Here is a 22,225-nt window from a genome sequence, read left to right as displayed (position 1 = left end):
CTTATTCTAATTCTCTACTGTCAAAGTGACCTATTTTTTCATGATACTGAAACCTGTAATTTGGTGCTAATACCCTTGCCTTATGTACTAGTGTGAACTTGTTCAGAAATGGCAAGTGTTGTTTTCAAATGCAACTTGTCTTGTGGTTTTGAAAATATAAAACATAAGCTGCATAATATTAGTGTTACAATTGGTGTGCAATCTGATGTATTGATTGTGTGTGGATAATTCATATTCAGTTTTTAAAACCTAGAAGAATATAGAATGTCAAGTGAAGGTCATCTTGTGATCAGTAATTTAACATTTCTGCTGCACCTCCAGACTCTCACACCAAACTGAGCAGGATGTGAGTTGTACAAAGAGAAACACTTTTTTTTTTTACAGTGACACGAGTCAAGGGACAAACAAAATGTGGCCTTAAAAGTGGGACGGCCTTCCAGCTGAAGGGAAACAGAATTTCTTGTAACAAATTAATGCCATATGATTTTTATTTATTTTTGTTATGAGTTGTCAGTTTTGCCAGTTTATTGCACCAATTTAGCAGTTTTAAATGCATTTTATTTGAGTTCTCTTTTCATTTCTTTTGAATACAAAGGGTTTCTATAATGACTTTCCATTGTCATCAACTGGAGATAATTAGACAGTTAAAAAGTGGCCTAAATTGTAAGGTTGTCTTTTTACTGAGATGACATTAAATTAAGTTGTATTTTATAATAGCAGAGTACAAAAGGAATTTCCATTTGTCAGTCGTCTATGAGGAGGAGTCATTTAGACATTTAACGGTGTTCTAGGCACAGGTTCAGGTGAACATATCTGCCCTCATTCTAAGATATCTGGTTCCAAGTAGATGCAGTGGCCAGCCTCCCACAATCCCCAGGATTTTGTCCAGAATGGGGACACCTGAAACTTGCTTTCTGTAACCTCACAGATCACTTTCTTAGATCTGATGGAAGGAGAGGGGCTACTTTATAGATGCTACCTCCACCATCCTGTCAGACTTGTTTGGTTTCCATGTGGATAACACCCTGCACAGTATATAACTTATATGATGTTTGGCAAATTGACCACCAGAACTGCAATGGTGAAGGGGCCCTACAAGAAGCGATTAGCAAGTTGCTTGACGGTGGTGACCCTGAGCTTAACCAAGGTTGTGATAGAATGATAGGTGAATTTTCTACATATGGAAGTAGTCCTTCCATTTACTGAAACTATCCAAGTCCCCAGATGCCAGAGATACCATCCTGAGTCAACTTTTCTGGGAGAAAATAAAAGTTACTTCTAAAAGTAATGTGTATTTGTGTTAATGCAGTCTATACTTAGATCTGGTTATAAGGTAATAGCTGAGGTAATATCAAGCCATTGTGGAAAACACTGTACTTACTCTCCCTCCAAACCCACAGATGGGGAGGATGTGGTCTCAGAAAGAAGGTGTTACACCTCTCCCTCTTGTAATGACAACTCATACCGATGAGCATCCTATAATTATCTATCATCCGTCATCTTTACCACCAGAGCTTTAGTGAAGGACCAGGGTCAAGAAAATTGAGGTTTTAACAAGTGACAGGCAAAATATATAGTTGTTTTGCATTTAATATTTTCAAAAATGAACTATTGCTACATTCTCAATTTTTCCCCATGTGTATCGAATCCCATGTAGGCCCACTTGTGAGGCTATGTTTAAACAATATCATTTTAATATTGATCCTATTTCACAATGCTAAAGAATAACAAAATGGATGCAAATTGAATAAAACTTAAAATTTGCAAAGGGGCACAAATTGTCCTGCATAGGATTCAGTACACATGGAATAGAGCAATAGAGTGAATTTCTGCACATTTACCCTATGGTAGTTCCAATAAAGGCGAAACTTCATAGTAAATGTTTTATTTTGGTCTGCCAAGTGTAAGCAAAATTCCTATCTTTTTTTTAGGGAATTTAACCTTTCTGTACGTGTGGTCCACTTGACAGAAAGTCACCAAAACCAAGGACCCGCACTCAAAGGGGGTTAATGTCTGACCTAGAAAAGTATTCTTATATGCACTCAGTTGCTTTCTTGGAACACAATTCAGAACATTAAAGTACAGAAAGTAACTGCTGTATATCATATAAAAATACACCTGACAGGAATAAGTAAAACATATGTTGAAATTACTGTTATACAATATCCACAGCAATTAGAATACAAGTTCATTAACCTACATTAATGTAATGTTTGAGCTTGGTGTAATGAGCGTAAATGTTCAATTCTCAGCGATATCGCAAAGGAAATACAGAGTCTGAAGTATTGTTCAAGTCGAGAACAGTATTTTGTTGTCAGAGCAGTCAAGGAAGACAACCTGGTTTCACACAGGTACATTGTTGCAAAGATTTATTGTAAGTTGTATAGATAACTTAAGGTTTTTGCTGCAAGCTCTGGGAATTAATTTTGTGTTCCAATCCAAAAATAACCTGTTTCCTCCACTCGCCATTTAATTGCCTTCTTATGGAAAGCTTCCTGTTTTTAATACTGAATGATACTGGCATTTCCACCTTGCATCGACAGATTGACTCTGTTCAGTTCTCCAAATAAATCTGCAACATATGCCAGCTTTAATAACCATTAGTGTCATTGCAATTAGCAGCAAGTTCCATTCAAGTACTTCAGTGCGCAATTAAAAAATGTTTTCAGAACAGCTGTGTGAGATATCCACCTTCCTTCTAAATGAATAAGAAAAGCTCGGTGATCAGCTCCCGTTTTGTCACACAGCACAACTAGAAGCCTTGTATTTAAAGGTCAACCTTTAATGAAATGTACCGCCTGCACAACTATTTGTAGAACAGTATTTAACCCAGGGCTCTATTTTTTGGAAGACTTCCTGTGTAGCATACAGTGCAGGCGCCACATTTTTTTACACGTCCAAGAAGTCCACTTTGTAGGCCCATCATAGCCCTGGTACACAGTCCAGTGCATTTTGACCAGGATATGCCATTTGTCACAAAGAACTTATCAATCAATCTAAATATTTCTTCACTATATGTAGGTTTTGGTAGTTTCTTGCAGTAGCTATACCAAACAAAACCCCAACATTTATTGTTTAGAAGTAGATCAAAAACGCTGTCCCTTTCCTTTCTGGTCCAGCTCCCTGGCAGTCTCTCTAATGGAGCCCTGAGCTCTCCTTTAATAGGATGTGGCTGCTCCCAATTATCACCACTTATTCAATTAAGGAGCAGCCACATTCTCATATTTTTTACCTGGGACAGCAATTAACCCCATCCCTGCCAACCACCACCAAAACACTAACAGTAACATTCCATATGTTTCTATTCTTTAGAAAAGGGTCTAGACAAAGGATACTATACGGTAGGAGCCAGACTGATTCGCCTGGAGGATAAGGTAAGTGCAAAAACAGCTTTTTGTTGCGTCTGATTTGTATACGATTAGCTCTGATTGTATCTTGTTTCTGCCAGGGGTTATTTTAAATGCAAACTACATAGATATTTGAAATAGTTTTCTTTTTCAGTCAGTTAAAATCAAGGTGAAACTTTACAATTGTCTGCAAAATGTGGCTTTCCCATTATTTCTTTTTTACCTGTCAAAAATGGTGGAAATAGTTTCTAATACAATTGATCTAAGTCACCCTTGCACTGAAAATTGCAATTACGTCAATTTACTTGATTCGACAGGAGTTTCCAGAATATATTAAATGATTTATACTGTTTAAGTGGCACTTCATTGGGATAAGTAGTGTTAATAAGTAGGTTTCTAGTTGTTTCTAGTTATTTCATAGAATTCATAACCAACATCTTAGATTCATTTCACATTAAAATATGACCTAAGTTTACTTTGCAGTCAAGTAGTGAAAGGGGTTAGTCTCCAGCTGTGTTGTGTTGAAAAAAAAGAAATTGTTATGAGGTGTGTACCAACCCTTGCAGTGTTTCTAATTATACTGCAGCTAGTTCTGTGGGAAATCAAGCTATGACAGTGACATAATTATAGCCAACATGCTTATAGTATTAGTTCATTCATGTTGCTTGCGTGGCAGCCATCAATACTAAACTATAATTTAGAATAACGTAACTTTTTCTTTTGGTCCTATCCCAAACAAACGTCTGCTTATGTATGTGAAATAACATGTTTGTTTGTGCTTTGGTTTAAAATCATGTGAAATGTGAAGGAACCCTGTCCAGAAATAAAAGCCACAAATGCATTGCCCTGTGTGTGCTTATAGCAGTGAAGTTCAATCATAGAGTCTGTGCAGAGAAGATTACAGAAACTCCAGAACGGTAGTAGGTATTTCACCAAAGTCACTTTACCTGGAGGTACAAAACAAGTGGGCTGGAATTCTACAACATACTTTAATATGTTCAGTTGCTGTTTTTCTATCTGATTTTATAGTTTTGTTATACAAGCATTTGCCTGTGAGAGCTGTTCTATTTACAGGAAGCAATGCCCTAGTCAACTCAAGGGGAACAATTTTCCTTTAAGGTGAAAACTACTGTCTTTATCTGTTTTTATTAAAATTGTATCTATTAAATACTTAGTGATGATGCGGCTGGTCCGCCATTTTGTTTATTGTGAAGTGGCGTCATAAGGGACTATTGACCACATGACTATAGACTGTTTTGTGAGGCAAGAGCAATATCTATTTTTAACTACTGTATTAGCTATTTGGGTGCAAGTGTATAAGAGTCTAAGAGTAGCAGAACAGATGGTATTCAGGATTCCATGATATTTAGGAAGCAGTAGGTGGGATACAGTTACAATGTTGATAAGCTTAAAACAGCCATGTTGAAAGCAATCATACAATGAGTGTGAGCTCTGATTAGACTAAACTTAAGGGAAAAAAGCTTTGCTACCAGAACTTTCTGTCATAAATGACTACCTTAAAACTTTTTTGATTGCAATCTCCTGATTGGTAATGTAATCTTCAGATTTAAAAAAACATGATTTATATCAACTGGCGCATACCTTACTGTGTAAACAGAGCTAAATTCTGGTTGATTTTAATAAGCAGATATTTCCTTGAAGCAAAAGTAATTTAAACCGCTGTTTAACATGAGTAGCACGAGGAAATGAATTGGTTCCACTGATTGCGTTTCAGTTTAGTCAAGGTTAAATATACATTTTAAACCACAGTTGATATTTTACATATGAAGTTTGATAAACTGTAAACTCTCCCTTATAAAATAGTTATAAATAGTTTTAAACCTGTTGTGACAGGGTAGCCGTGTGATGACGTCAGGCTAGATGCAGGAATAAAAACAAAGGCAAGATACTGCAATGTAAAAGGCGCTGCGGCTCCGTTTATTTTTAAATAACAAAAATAACACAATTTTTTAACTAAAAACACTGCTCACACAAAATAAATATTCAAACAAAAACAAATCACGAAAATACAACCCTAAGGTCTGGCTGGGCAGTAGCCTTCACGGATCCTTACCCTCGTTGTTCTTTTTAATTTTGGTTTTGTTTTTCTCTCTCTCATTCCTCCTCTCGAACGCCCACAGAATGCAGAGAATTACAGGCTTTTATGCAGGTGACCATCTCCCAATTAGCAACAATTAAACAATTAATTAACTCCTGTTACACCTGTACAGTGCGTTTTTAATTTAAGATGACTTCTTAGTTGAGTACAGTGCTTTTGTCACTATTGCTGTTTTCACATTGAATTAACAACAAACAGCCACCTCTGTTATTGTTACCCTTAAATGTAATCATTTTGCATACTTTTTATTAAGTAACCCAAATAAAAAATATTATTCTAGAACAATTATTTTACACATGTGTCTGATATAGTTAATGCATTATAAACACAAACAAATGCCATAAGCTTAGTTTACTGTATTGCTTGTTACTGCAGTAGTTTCCAATGAGTAGAGTCAATATATTAAACCCTATGGATTTAGTCTTGGTGCAAGCACAGTAAAACTTTTCATTTTATAACTTGTGATTCAGTTTAGATGTACCATCTGTCAACCTAAAACTCTGGTTGTGTTTTACAACATAATATAGGTGAAAGTACCTTTAGCAGCATGTAGATTAAAGTCTTTCTCACCAAGACTTTCTTTGTGAAAAAACTAGAAGTGATCCTTCCATGAGCTTCTGAAAAGCTTCATCCACAGTGTTTGCAAAAAACATCACAGTCACTGTGTCCTTTCTTATTCAGAAACAGGAATTATTTCTGTGGGGTCCTTTTTTTGTTTCCTTTTACATTTTTTTTATTCTCAATTAACCATTCATATGGTGATTTTAGTTACCTGGTTAATTCTGATTTATTTTTAGTCACTGCAATCCAGAGCTTTTGTTATTTTTGATTTTTACAAATCCCCTGCTACTCTGTCTCGTGAGAAACTAGGCCAAAACCAGCCTTTTGGTTCCATAGTAGCAATTGTTTACATAAATTATTTAAGGAGTACTATCTGGCCCAGTTGCAAACTGGGACTTTAAGGTTTTGAGAAAAAATTTGGGACACCGGGACAGTTTATGGGGGCCAGTCCCTCTCAAACCACTTCTGGTCAGCCTAACCCCTTTGCTTCAGGGACCACAATGTTCTTTTACCCATATGGCTATGATAAATGTACAAAGGTTATTGACTGAATGGGGTCACATGACCACATAGGTGCAAAAAGAGTTGTCTTAGTGCATGGCTGCAACATCATCAGCCAGTGTTCTCTGTACTATCTTCTCAACTTTTAAGCTTTATACGTTTGCTTGTTTGTTTATTTATTACTCACAGAAATTAAACAGAATTATAATTTATTGCAATCTTGAACAATTAATGTTGTTGTCATTTTTTGCACACCAAATTATAGTTATTATAGGAACATGAAGCCCCAGCTTTTCACTTTCAGTCTAGTTAGTACAGCCATTCAAAGCAACTTTCAGTACCAATGTATATACATTGTAAATGAGCAGTTTTGTTGAATTTTCAACATTTCCTTTTTAAATGAGACTTGGAGGGTCGAGTCAGTTGGTCTAAAAGTATGCAGGTCTAAATGCTACAGTGCTTTAAATGGGACCCTCCTTGTCATTCTGCATATTCTTTACAGTCCGAAATGCTCTAAAGAGACTTGCATGCAGTAAGATGCTTGAATTTCCTTGCGATGCAAATTGTCTCAATGGCAGTATGTTAGATACGCCATTCTTTGGATCAATTGAACAGACACTGGATATATTTTAAAGTAATTGTAGCTAACAAAATAGTTTCATAAATCTCACACATTTTGTACTTCCATTAGCTACATACAGTAGGTCTCCAATGTGTAGTTTTTAAATAAACACGTTCTAGCAAACATGTATTTTAACTGTATCTGGTACTACACTAGGTTAAAGTTATATGTATGCTTGCTTTGTCTTACCTTCCAGGAAGTCTATTCCTGCTTTTCTTCTTTGTTTCACCCCAACAGTGTCTTCTTGGCCCAAGCTTGACTGAAAGCATGTCAGTAAATAGGGGAAACAGCTGATTGGCTATTTACAAGAAAGAAGCCAGTGAATGGGTGGAGATAATTTCACCAGGTGAAAAGACCCTGGAAGTGCAAGACAGTCCAAAAGAGTGGCTTACAAACTGAGATTTCTTTAACCTAGAGTAGCACCAGAGATTTTTTAAATGAAAATACAGGTTTCTAAAAGCTGTATTTCTTTCAAAACCACACATCGGAATGATTTGTTAGCTACAATCACTGTATGCCATGTTTTCAGTTGCTTGCTTTGAAGGCAAGCCACCTGTCTGTAGATTAAGAAACACCCCCATTCCCTACAATTATAAAATGAACTGCACTGTAATGTAAATGACAGCTAGAAAGCTGGTCAGTAATGGTCATTCCTAAAATTGAAGTTTGAATAAAAAACATTTGCTGTAATACTTGCTGTGCTTCCTGAAAAAAAGACTTGCTTTGATATTGTTGTGATAATGTTTTTGAAGGAAGTGAAGTAGTCATTATAAAGCTTGCCAATGCACACTACTGTGTCATTAATCAAATGTTAAGTCTGTGCAATATGGGCCATTTTGTAAAGCTAGATGTGCACCACTGTTTCTCCCGTTTGCCAGCATTAACTCTTGGTCAGGTTCCAACCAAAGCAGTTCGATCTCATTTACAGCAGCGGTCATAATTACAATGAACACTCTTTGACTGACTGCCCTCATTGCTGGCCTAGCTACCCCAGTGCAGCTAAAAGAGTCATTCATCTTTCTGTTGAACATTTCAGGATTACGTTTGTGTATAACACTTTGTTAATGTCACTTTCCTGTACAGAAGCAGACAGTGATTGATAATGTCCAAACAAACAAAACATGTAAAAACTGCTTGTTTTCTTGAAGAAGTTACAAAGGGCAGATTTACCACATTATTACTGGTAATGTTTTAAACTCTAAATAAATGTGTTATACTCTACTTATAACTGGATTGTTCTACAGTTTAATATTAACAGCTTGTTTTCTCATTTTGAGTACAAACTTGGCACTGGATTCCCCAACATCAGTCATTCTGCATTTCTTTGAGGGTTCCGATTTGCATGCTTCACTAGTTTGAAAGACTTGTTTAATTAATCATTCATATTTTCAGTGTTATGAAAACTCCAAGGGCAAAATGCAACAGTAATCGTCAACTCCAATGACTTGTGATCTGATACGGCTGCCATATTATGACAATTGGCAGGATTTTCAAATGACAGTATTGTTGTATCAAAATTATGGTATAGTAATGAAGGTTTTAGTAGCACATGCTTTTCAAACTAAATGTGTTAATTAAATCAATCCGTCAATACTTTGAAATTGAGTTAATGAGGTCATTAATGAACGCATTTTTCATTAAGAGGCTTAATTGTCGCAGATCACCTACATCACTTCCTGTCTCAACGAGTAGATAAGGGGAACTTGTTAATTAAAATGCATGTTAATGAGATCGAGAAAAATGAATGGAAGCATAATTCACTGTTATGGAAACTGCTAGGGTACAAGGAGGCAGCTCTCCTACCAGCAAGCAGCAGCCAAATAAAAAATAATTGGAATATCCAGGGTGCGATTTGATGGGGGATGGGGATTTTCCTGGTTCTGCTTTTTTTATCGCTCGCTCTGCACTTTCAGTTGTCATCCCAGGAGGGGATAAATTTTAAATAATAAGTGTACGCAAAAAAAAAATGGTCTTAGCAAAAAAATCAGTAGCACATTTAATTAGCATGATTTATGAAAAAAAAAAAAAAAAGGTTAATTTCACTGGAGCCAGATCATAATGATCGGCCATAGAAAGTGGATCTGGCTCGGATTCCACTTACACATCATTGTCATCCAACAGTAGTGCTGTATGCACCGCAGCAAGGCAAATTAACCAATGAAAATCAACTATGTCGACGTCATTCAGCTGCTGTATTTTAAACTGTAATTTTCATTATCATCGTAAGAGCATGCTATATTAAAGAAAAAAGAAATGAAGACAGGACACTAAAAATCCATAGTAGCTTTTTTTTTTAAAACAGTATGCAAATAACGGTATATCATTTTAGCAATACAACAAACATTCTGTAAGGTTTAAATCTCATTCATAACCACAAGGATAGAAAAGGCAAAAATATTTTCATAAGTACAAATATTGAATTATCTAGGTTGTCTGTAAGAAATTTACTCTGGTCCTATACACTGTCTCTGTCTTGTCAGCCATGGTCTGTTAAATTTCTGTTTCAAGGTGAGTTGTTTTGTTAATTAAAAAACCCTCCTTTTCCAAGTGCAAATTAAGTCCTGATCAATTATGACAATTCACATGGATTTGCTTTTAAATTACCACGCAAGCAAAAGAAATAGAAGCACTGCTCGTTGAGATACATTACAGTATTTCGTAAATAAACATAATTTTGGAAATCACATTAGGACATTTATTTAATAATGAAATAGGCATAACGGTCTCTTGAATTCCTAAATCAATGATACCTAACGATTTCATGATTAACTGGAGTTATCATTTACGACCGTTTGAAAATCCTGCCTAATGTGTCCTGAGTGAAAAAATATTTTGGTACCTTAAGCTTAATTTCTTTTTTTGAGTTGAGACATATTCAGTAGCAACACAGACTAACACATATTTTGATTAAAATGAGCCCCAACTGATGTTAATTATTTCCTCACAGTAATTTAGCATGATAATATTGCTGTTTACAACACATATTATAGCTTAACCATGCTTATACCATATGAAGTTTGCCACGGTTTTTCACTTGTTTACCATAGTTATCTGTAATTTGTGCTTTACTATCTGCCTACATTACTGATCGATACAATAGAAGCAGCATGTTCTAGTAGTTAGCACAGCACAGCAGTTTCATTCAATTGACATTATTAATGGACATTCTTCCACTATCAGCATTCACAGAAATGCAGATTTAAAACACTGACCAGTCAACCAATTAACACAAATCATAATTGACAATTATTTGCAATATTGGTTTCATTATGCAAAAGACAAAATACTATGAAGAGATTCTCCCCTTATTGTTGTGAGCTTTACATTTACCCTAACCCAAACCCTTATTGTTGTGAGCTTTACACTGTGTTCTTGGAGAGATTAGGACTGAAAAATCACCCATGTTTCAGGACAACCATTCGCAATTAAAGTGAATAAGAAAGTAATGTGTTGAATTGCTTGTGCAATTTACAGGAAAACTTTCCATCAAACACACCTGTATCTGTTGCCTAGCCATTGCATGAGACAATCAAGACCTGGATTAAGGCTCGATGGGGGAGGTGGTGGGTTGTAAATGAACTGGAACGCAAAGAAAGGTAGACAACTGGGTTATACATAATAATATAATGGAAAATTGGCTTGACAAGCTGTCCCATCTTACCTAACCTAAGTTTCAAAACTCCAACTAGTGACTGAGTGCTGGCATCCTAGTTCTTGAAATGGTTAAAATGGTTTCCGCAGGAACTGAACACTTCACTTCTCATTCATGGTTTGTGTAATTACCTGAGTGGAGGGGGAGAAGGAAAAATGTTGGATTGCTTTGGCTTGAGTTCTACTACTGTTTCTGTGTCAGTTTGATTTGGCCAGGGCTGCAACGCTCTGCTGTCTGAAATTTATTTTTATATCTTGACATGTGTGCTTGGCTAGGCTGACCATACTGGACTAAACAAAGAAAGGAAACTTGGCAAGGAAGCTAACCTGAGGTGCTTGAAAATTGTGAGGCTATATGTAGATACATAAGATAGTTTAAATGCAATTAACACTTTGTTTTCTTAGCTGCAGTGAGGTGCACGGAATAGGGAGGGAACTGTCATTCAGAAGTGTTTTTTTGTAGAATTAGGGTCTGTCACTAGTAGGGCAAACACTAAGTGAGAATGCAAAACGAAGACTTTTAATAATGATTTTGATTCTAAAAATATTGGTAAATTCTATTTCTGATTGGTTTTCAGATTTCATTAACAAGTGATTCTCAAATGTATTTAGTAAGTGTTTGCGTTTGTATTCAGTTATATACAAATGAAGGTACTGAAATAGAAGGGAGATGGGTGTCTGGGAATCCGTTGACAAGTCCTGTCACTGCTGCTGATTCATTGTGATCCTTAGAAGCTGTCTAAGTGTAGTTATGAGAACAATCAGTTATATAACAAACTAGACAGCATCAATGGGCCAAGTGGCCTCCTGTCCTTCCTAAATTTTCTATGTAGACTTTCAGATGCAGTTGGTACAGCTGCTTTAACAGCATGTAGGATTAAAAACAACAAAAAAAGGTATTATGATTAATGAAAGTTTCTGTCAGAAGTACTAATGGAATGGCTTCCTCGATATAATACCCTCTACAATAATACAATGATCCAGGATGAAAAGGGTTAAAGTTTAGCTAAAGCCCAGTTGGTGGAAAAAAAAGCTTTACAGACAACTCACAGCTAAGATTAGTAACTATGGGATAGAACGTCTTTGCAAGAAGGCTTTCCATTGTGTGTCAAGCCTTGATTAATGCCTCAAGTCAGCTAATATACTTTAATTGATGGTAGTGCTCATACATTGCATAGTAACATACGATACATTTAGAAAGAAACAATTGTAATGGTTGCTGAAAAAGCTGTTTATTAATGAAGATTCTGATTCATATTGCTGTTTATATTGATTCCTATAAAGTAGGACTACATAGCTCATCAACTGTTTCTTGCAAATGCCAGTCTACAAAGATTAGTGTCAGAAATCTTGACATTTAGCTAATCCTGGAATAAGTAATTGCTGTGCATTTAAGGTAATGCAAAGGCAAGTTACAGCTGAGTAGTGTAAATTTGTACTGGTTTATTTACTTTAGAAAATATACAATTACTTTGAAATATATACACAGTTTCTTGTGTCAAAAGCATAAAAAATATACAATAAATTGTAACATATTTAAAAGCAATATGTGGTATAAAAAAGCAAGATGAGTGGGTTAGACAGGGGGATTGTTTCTCCTTCTACAGTGGCTACTCGGCAGGTGCCTGGTGAGCTCACCTGCGCTCGAGTTATGGTTCTAGAAAATTGGTTTTGTCGTGGGACTGGAGAACGCACACTGAACCATCAGTCCTCCTTAGCTGTGCAGGGAATTGCTGAGGTGAGGGAACTTAATTGGAAACTCGTTGTCTTTCCGAAAGGAGACTCCACTCATCAATCTCATACTTTTTGATCAGTTAAATAGGTCTCTCTGCCCACAACCCCTGTTGTTTCTTTCTTTGGTCCTCCTCCTCCCTACCTCCACCCTGCAGCATGCCTTGCCTAGGAGGAAGGTGGCCCCAAGTGCCACTTGTCCTGCCCGCTGGCCGAGCCATTCTTAATCACTGTATTGCATTCATTTTAGCTCAGCAAGCATAGTGGTGGCTATCGAGCTCCAATGGATAAGACCACGGGCCAAATTCTAATGTGAATGTATCTGTCAGTTATCATGTCCATGTCGGGCATAACTGTTTGACAATTGTTCATGTGCCATCAGGCATATCTTTTGCAACCAATAAACTGTTATTTTTACTACTTCTACATCTTCTTTATGAATTGGCCATTCTAAATTAGGGAGAATACTGGGCATTCTAAATTTACTTTAAAAATGCACACAGGATGAGTCGTACAGCTTGGATGGCACCTGTTTGTATCCAGATTGTGCAAAGAGGCCGAACTTTGCTGGGAATCCTGAGGGGAGCGTCACATTGGCTATGAGGCTCCCTGGAGGGGGATGAGAAACCAGCAGAGATTACAATTTGAACATTAAGGGCCTTGTGCATTAAACAATGTTAAATTACCTGAAATACTGCATGGTAAGAGAAACCCATACTGCACAAAAAGGAAGGCATGACCGCTCTATTCACTAATATAATAATTTTCACGACTAAGGTGAGCTAAATTATTCATTTGCCAGTCATTATAGCACGCGAAATGCTGCACACATTAAACACCCTTTATTTTTGTAAATGGGCACTCAAAAGGACAGGTAGTTGGCTCTCACTTTATCAGAATGACAGTGACCAAGGAGGCAGCAGCCAGCACCAGCTACATCTTCAGTGGGTCTTCGTAGGATGAGGGGAAGTGGCCCGGTGTTACGCAGATTTCTGTATCTCCATAGATTTCTGTATTCCCTTAGATTTAACGTCTGTGTAGATTAAGATCGCTATACATGTAATAAAATTAAAATGTGTTTTAAAAGAAATGCAGTTTTATAAGGTTACTTTTAATCAAGAGTTTTGTGTATTGATCAACACAAGAGGCTGAACATACTGTAGAAAATCAGTGGTGTTAAATGTGCTGTTTTATTTTGCTACAGAATTAGTTTGGTCTTGTTTTCAATATCTGTTGCAAACTGCAGCAGAGCTCTATGGCAGTGCTTGAGAACACAGCAGAACTCAGGTACAGGAATATTGCATATCCAGGTCCAGCTTTGAAAAACTGCATATGCACAGGCATGGAATCATGCGGGGATACAGAATTCTGCATAACACCGGGAATGTCTTGCTTTGAGGCGGTCAAAGCGGAAAACAGAAAACAGAAAACAAATATTTGTTTGTTTACCTTTATCCCCCTCTGGTTTATTTTGAAGATCCTCAGGTACTGAAATGTTGGCTAAATATAAATGAGTTTCTTTTAAGGGATTGCAAGTGTGTGGTTTATTTCTTTTTTTTTTCTTTTAAAAAACTTTAACCTTCCAACTGCTTATCCAGCTTATTTCGACGTGCTGCACAGACTAGTCACAATTTGTGCAGTACTCACTGTTGTCTTTTCCATGACAAAATGCAAATGTTTTCAGGGCTGACATAATTCAGTGTAATTCATGTTTTAAATGAGCACAACTGTCTCTTGGCTATTTCATCAGTACAATGTCATAATGAAAAAAATACAGTACATCATGGGATTTTATACAGCACTGTCTAGTCCTACAATGCATCTTGCATTGAGAAAGCAACACGTTTGGAATTGGAATAAAGAAAATGTAATACAGTTCATGTGCAGTCATCTTTTGGTAAGTTGCATTTTCAGAATCATATCATTATGTACAGTATTACAACACTGTATGTTCAAATATTGTCCTCTTAATCCACAAAACTAACAAAAAACATGTAGCCTATATTTGGCATTATATTTGTGGTGTTCTGTGGAACACGGACACTCGTTTATCCTGGAAAAAAAATTAAATACAGTACCTGGAAACAGATATATGCGTTTATCATGTTTCCCACACAACACTACTTGTGGTCTGCTCTATTTATGTTGAATGTGATTTAGACAGACACTGCCTGGTTTCAATAAGCGGTAAACTTAACACACGCTGAGACACTTAGGAAAGTTAGCACCTTTAAGTAAATATGGTTTTTATATCAAGTCCCTCCCTCGCGGTATTATTGGAGAGAATTTGAATACATTTCCATGGATTACCATTATTAATTGTATGTCAATGACTTGCACGCAATATCTTTTTCCACACAATTCATTTTGCGTGCAAAGTCATTTGCCGCAGGTTATTGAATATAGCAGTTGTACAAACTGGTAAACTGGTTACATTAGGGCATAAGGCCCTAAAATGGTAATACATCAGCCTTGCAAAGTAAACACTTTTCAGCCTCAGAGCCAACACAAATTACCTCTGACGTATTAACCCCCATCATAGAGTTAAAGAAAAACTAATTGTAACGTAATTTCAGCGTTACCTATAGCAATTGTTGCTAAGAGATTGAAATCGATGCAGAAAGTATGGATTGCATTATTGTTCAATCCTGTGATTAACAAAAGTGCATGGTTTTAATTTAATGTCATGTTGTTTAAAATGTATACTAATTTTGGGTTGGAGGACACAACTGCAATTATCGTAGATATATTTGTTGAAGTGAGAACAGTTATGCCTAAAAACAGATATGCCAACAGGACAGGCAATTAGAAATGCTAGCGGTAACTATAACATTGCTTCTTGACTGATACTATGTGCACTGGCAATGACAGTATCAGTGCTTTTATTTCTTGCCAGACTGTATGCGTTCTTGCAGAGCTCTGTCTGGACAGAGTGCGCTCTGCTCTGAGAAAAATTACGTTTGAGGAAAAAAGTGGTTTATTGAAAAGTTCTTACAGTTTACAGTAGGTAAACTAGTGTTCCCTTTCAATTCGAAGATGGCCACCAAACATTGTTATGGGAAACGTGTACCAGAGCCGTCGCGAGGGAGAAAAGAACGGCAGCATATGAGGGATGCTAAGTCCTGCCTGACCAAGGACCGAGTGTGCAACCTCGAGGACCCTAGTGCCCACAGAGGGCAATGAGGGCTCTACCACATTCAGGCGGTAGAACCTGACAAAAGTATGCAGGGTAGCCCAGCTAGCTGCATCACAAATTTCAGCCATGGAGGCACCTCGGAAAAGGGCCCATGATATAGCCACACCTCTTATGCAATGTGCGGTTATCCGCCCAGGTGGGGGTAAGCCAGCACTATCATACTCAGTCGAGACTGTGTCCGCAATCCAATGTGACAGCCAATGCTTGGAGAAGGGCTGTCCCAGGGTTCGTGCTCCATGGCAGATGAAGAGCTGGTCAGATTGACGCAGCGCTCTTGTCCTATCCACATAACATCTCATTGCCCTAACTGGGCAGAGAAGGTTCAAATTTCTATCCTCGTCCGTTGTAAATGGAGGATGATGGAAGGACTCCAGTTCACGGACTGATTAAAGGGGAAGGCTGTAACTATCTTGGGGAGAAAAGCAGGGTTTCCACACAGTGACACTGCTACCATCATCCCAAATACACATACAGGAGCTATGCACAGATACTGCCTGCAGCTCACTAACCTGCTTTGCGGAGGTGATAGCCAAGAAGAAGGCTTTCTTCATGGACAGGTGTTTCAACTCGATGGAGTATATAGGCTCAAACGGGGCCTGCGTGAGAGCCTCCAGTACAATCTCAAGGCTCCATTCGGGGAGAGTGGCCCTCCTAGGAGGGTGCAATCGTCAAGCGCCTCGGAGAAATTGGGTTGCCAAAAAATGTGCGCCCGGGGACACAGAGTCAACGGGGACATGACAAGTAGAAATAACTGTAGGTAATCCTTCAGTGTGGAAGGTGTTCTACCAGCCTCAACCAGATCTTGCAGAAACTGCAAGGTGGAGAGCATGGGACAGGAGATTGGATCATGTTAGAACAGCACCAGTCTTGAAACTGTTTCCACTTTCAGGCATACAGTGACCTAATGGAATGCTCCCTAGCATTTTGCGCATACCCACGACCACATCTGAAAGCCCTATGGCTGACCAGTGGTCCCTTTCAGGGGACAGACCAATAGCTGGAGTCTGCCTGGCTCTGGGTGCCAAAGTGTGCCTCTCACCTGACTGAGAAGATCCCGGCAAAGTGGGATTTCCCAGGGCAGGCCGTTCAATAGCTGGCACAGGGATGAAAAAGGGAGAGGTGATGTTGTAAAGCTGCTACCATGTCGTCCGACAGGTATGCACACATCATGGTGGAGTCCATCTGACTCTTGGCATCGTTGATGGTGAGGCCCAGCCTCACTAGATGCTCTCTCACTAGCGCCTTGTGGGCCACCGCTCCCTCCCGCGACTGGGAACAGATCAACCAGTCGTTGAGCTAATTCATCATTATGACACCTTGCAGCCACAAGGGGGCGAGGATAGCGTCTACACTCTTTGAAAAAGTACAGGGAACTAGGGAGAGGCCGAACGGCAGCACAGAAAACTCGTATGGGAGGGTTCTGCTTCTTGTCTGAGATGAGGCCTGTAGGCGGTGCCTAAAGTTCGCCTGGTCGGGCTATGGGAACTGACACCGTCTGGGGCTGCACGGGGTGCCGGCGGTTCGACCTGACCCGCACCGGAGCAGGGGGAGGGAGTAACGCGGCTACCTGCCTCAACGCCTTGCGTTCCCGAAGGCTCTGCTGAAGGTGTGGCCTGGAGATATGGGAGAGTCCAAAAGCGCGGCCTTATCAGCGTCAGGCACCCGCGTTTGTGACAGCAACAGCTATCTACGCGCAATCACTAGGCCCACCAGGCTCCGTCCCAGGGTCTGACCCTGCAGGCTGGAGAGCTGGAGCATCGTGTGCGACAGAAGTCGCAGTTCTGTGGCCACCGGCTCTAGTAGCGGGGCGTCAAGCAAAACTCCGTCCAGGTATGCATTGAGCATGTTGGACGTGTTCACTAGGTGGGTACTTTGGGCTCCTGCCACATAGGCTGTACAGACATGTGTCTCCGTTATCTTGCACTGCAGGTTAGGGCACACAGGGTCCTTGGGCATACTTCTCACCGGCAGAGCCTTAACCAAGGCCGCAATGGTGGAGTCCACAGGGGGAAACCTGGCCAGGCCCAGCTTTTCCGCCCCTTCCAGTAAGGCCAAAGGAGAACTATGTCTCAATTGCTCCGGTGCTGTAGCAGGGTGGTTCCAAGAGGAACACACCTCCTCCATAAAATCGTCTGAGCAGAGAGTCCGGTCGATCCGCTCGCCCTGTACTTCCCCAGAGGGGTCAGGGGGCGGCACGGAGATTGAAACTGGCTCAGGTGCTGGGGGGGACGCCACACAGGGGTCCATGGCCAAAGCCGGTGGGGCCAGCCTGTACAAAACCTCCATGATGCGACCGATCTGAGCTTTCATGTCCATAATATCCCGCGCCTACAGGGACTTCTTCACCCATCTAGCCGTAGGTGACAGGGAGTGGCTGCGGGTTGAAACAGATGCCTGAGCACAGAGCATCTCCCCGGAGGGGCTCTGTGACGGCGTCGGAGGCGTGAGTTTGAGGGGCCCCCGCGCGACTCTTTCCAGATTGGGGCCTAGGAACCACTCACACATGCTGTGCCTGTCCTCCTGTGGGATATTGGTCCCACAGGCCACGCAGGAATGAAGCCAGCCCTACCAGTCATAGCGCCGAGTTAAAAACCACTGCGCTGTAAATACCGAGCACAGTGGGCACCGAGAGTGGTGTAGCACCGGGTTAAGAGCATCGAGTACGACGTACGTGAGTACCGTGCAATAATAACACCGCGTGCACCAAGCACTGCATGTACTGTGCAGTACAGGTCTAATATGCACCCCATGGACCGAGCACCACGGGTTACCACTTGCACCGCGTACGGTGCAGCGTCAGGCACCAAGCGCACCGAGTACCGCGTGCACTGCATGCACCGAGTACCGTGCCGTGCCGCCGCGCTAGCCTATTTATCGGTACAGCGACAATGGGCACCGTGCGCACCATGGTACAGAAGTAGCATGGGCAGAGCCTTATGCACCGCTGTATTATAAAACACCAGGGTAGCTAGGCACGATGCCTACCCTGACCACGTGGTCTCACGCCTGAGCAGCACATAGCGTACAACAGGGGGACAGGGCCGAAGCCACAGCGGGCGATTGACTTACACACACAGTTTAATAAAAACAGTTTTTAAAATACAAAAAACAGTTCAATATTACAGGTGAGATGCGGAAGAGCACTCTGTCTATTGACTTGAGTGACCTACACTAAGGTGAAGGCCCACGCAGCCCGTTTACGTCTCAACCTAACAACGAGGGGAGCCTTGGTGAGGAATATATAGCCAGCCCGTCAAAAGCAAACATGGAGCCGCTACAGTCAAAACAAGGCCCAACCATGGCCTGCAGACGGCTGGTGGGCAAACTCGGCAACGAGAACAAGGCAAGCCCGGTCCCGTGGAGTAATAATGCTCTCCGAAGTAAGAAGGGGTGAAAAACACACTCAATTCTTAACAATAATATTTACCATGCTAAAACGGACAGACAGAAAGAAGCAGCCTGACACGCGGAGCGCGCAGGTGCTGACACAGAATAAAAACCCTACGATTTTTTAAACTACCGATTCCGGGAAAGCAGTGATGCCAGCTTTCAACACAAAGTGTAGGGGAACTAGCAGTAGTTTACGCAACACTTTTTATAAGAAGACAGAGCTCAATGCAACACAGAGGTCTTACCTTTCCAATGTGAGAAGCGAAAGAGGGTATTTCTTCCCCTGCGTGACGGTTAAGTACCCTTGGGAGGTGGGACCGAGGACCTCACTGGGGGAAGGGGGCCTATCGGCAGCTTTGATATAGGAGCTCAGTGACACCTACCAATAGGCAGGAGTGTATTCTATAACAATGTTTGGTGGCCATCTTCGAATTGAAAGGGAACTGGGGTTTTTGGATGCAAGGGAGATATATAATGCGTTTAATGGTCAAACAGCAAGTAAGAGACTAAAAATTACATTTGAGAAACAGTTGAATGTGCACAAAACAACGATAAGCGCAACAGAAGTAAACTTTCATACCTATCAATAGTCACTTTAATATATTCTTTTCTAAGCTGTTAATGTCTAAGTTGTCAATCCATGAATGCATTTGCATCACTTCTTATGTCCACACATGCCAGAGGAACACAGAGAACTGAAAACACGTGCGTCATAAAAAAACGCAGTAATTGATTACAGTGCTGAGAAGGAGAGCCATAACAGGGTGCTACTGAAGCTTTCTCAGCAACAATGTCCCAACCATCCAGGTTTCAATGTACATGTAATTTAGTGGAATGTAATAGGGAATGTGCTGTAGCATTGTAGATCTCTCCACATTACCTATTAGGGAATGCGCTGTAGCATTGTTGATATCTTCAAAGAGAAAAACCCATGCACTTTTAAAATTAGTTTTTGCATATTTAACAATATTTTATGTTCTAGGACGTGTCATCAAGGTCCATTTTCAGATAAACTTTGGAATAATGTACAGTGGGGATATTACAGCTTTATATATATATATATATATATATATATATATATATATATATATATATATATATATATATATATATATATAGACACACACACACACAGTGCATAAAGCACCATGTAGTCACCGCTATATCTTTTACAAAGGTAACATTCCCACTCGTGGATTATTTTAATTAGAAGTTTTTAAACTATAAATAGCCTGGCTGAATGGTGGTCGGGAGTTCAGTTTGAAGCGACAGACAAGCAAATCAAGTGCGAGAAGGAGAGCGAGTCGGGTGAGGGTCAGAGGGAATGGGCTCGTCCCAGGTTGCCAGAGCGGGGCTGAAGCGAAGCAAAGCTAAAGCGTCTCGTCTCCCAGAGAGACACAAACGGAAGTTATCCTAGAAGTTGTTTACAGTTTGACCAACATAGGCACTGTATTTACTGTAGAAATATTGCATGAATCACTAGTATAGGGAATTGGGAGACATGCTGTAGGAGCGTTATGTCCGAGACACGTTATAACCAAGAGCCTTATAGCGAGGGAGCACTGTATATATTATTATTCCCCAGCAACAAGGATATAATGGACAATCATTCATTTTTTCATATATCTGGAACAATTTTAATTAAATTAGTATTAATACTGGGGAGTTGGTTCCAGACCCTCACAATTCTCTGTGTTATTTTTTTCTAATTTCCATTTGTGACCCCTGGTTCTTGATCCCAAAATCTCATCAAGCAGCTTCTTGAAAGGATCCCATGTTTTGCAGGTTACTCCATTTGTGACCCCTGGTCCTTTGAAAAAGTCCCTTGGGTCGACATTGTCAGTACCTTTTAGAATTTTGAATGCTTGAATTAGTCGCCACGTGTCTTCTTGTTTCAAGACTGAACAGATTCAATTCTTTTAGCCTGTCTGCATATGACATGCCTTTTAAACCCGGAATAATTCTGGTCGCTCTTCTTTGCACTCTTTCTAGAGCAGCAATATCTTTTTTATAGCGAGGTGACCAGAACTGCACACAATATTCAAGATGAGGTCTTACAAGTGCATTGTACAGTTTTAACATTACTTCCCTTGATTTAAATTCAACACTTTTCACAATGTATCCGAGCATCTTGTTAGCCCTTTTTTATAGCTTCCCCACATTGCCTAGATGAAGACATTTCTGAGTCAACAAAAACTCCTAGGTCTTTTTCATAGATTCCTTCTCCAATTTCAATATCTCCCATATGATATTTATAATGTACATTTTTATTTCCTGCGTGCAGTACCTTACACTTTTCTCTATTAAATGTCATTTGCCATGTATCTGCCCAGTTCTGAATCTTGTCTAGATCATTTTGAATGACCTTTTGCTGCTGCAACAGTGTTTGCCACTCCTCCTACTTTTGTGTCGTCTGCAAATTTAACAAGTTTGCTTACTATACCAGAATCTAAATCATTAATGTAGATTAGGAATAGCAGAGGACCTAATACTGATCCCTGTGGTACACCGCTGGTTACCACACTCCATTCTGAGGTTTTTCCTCTAATCAGTACTTTCTGTTTTCTACATGTTAACCACTCCCTAATCCATGTACATGTGTTTCCTTGAATCCCAACTGCGTTCAGTTTGAGAATTAATCTTTTGTGCGGGACTTTGTCAAAAGCTTTCTGGAAATCTAAATAAACCATGTCATATGCTTTGCAATTATCCATTATCGATGTTGCATCCTCAAAAAAATCAAGCAAGTTAGTTAGGCACGATCTCCCTTTCCTAAAACCATGTTGACTGTCTCCCAGGACCCTGTTACCATATAGGTAATTTTCCATTTTGGCTCTTATTATAGTTTCCATAAGTTTGCATATAATAGAAGTCAGGCTTACTGGTCTGTAGTTACCTGGTTCAGTTTTGTTTCCCTTTTTGTGGATCGGTATTACGTTTGCAATTTTCCAGTCTGTCGGTACCACCCCTGTGTCAAGAGACTGCTGCATGATCTTGGTTAGCGGTTTGTAAATTACTTCTTTCATTTCTTTGAGTACTACTGGGAGGATCTCATCCGGCCCAGGGGATTTGTTTATTTTAAGAGCTCCTAGTCCCTTTAACACTTC

General features: G+C 39.8%; 1 protein-coding gene across 1 annotated transcript in view; it reads left to right on the top strand.

Annotated features, from left to right (window-relative positions):
* kcnq1.2 (potassium voltage-gated channel, KQT-like subfamily, member 1.2) overlaps positions 1-22,225 on the top strand; it is a 514,204-nt gene that overhangs the window by 347,830 nt on the left and 144,149 nt on the right. Inside the window, exon 19 of the mRNA XM_041255488.1 lies at positions 3,313-3,374. Coding sequence (XP_041111422.1) covers positions 3,313-3,374 — 62 coding nt within the window. The remainder of the gene's footprint in view (positions 1-3,312; positions 3,375-22,225) is intronic.

Source organism: Polyodon spathula, chromosome 7, assembly GCF_017654505.1.
Source record: "Polyodon spathula isolate WHYD16114869_AA chromosome 7, ASM1765450v1, whole genome shotgun sequence".
Lineage (NCBI taxonomy): Eukaryota > Metazoa > Chordata > Actinopteri > Acipenseriformes > Polyodontidae > Polyodon > Polyodon spathula.
Note: the sequence above shows the minus strand (reverse complement) of the source record. Positions and strands in the feature narration are given on the sequence as shown.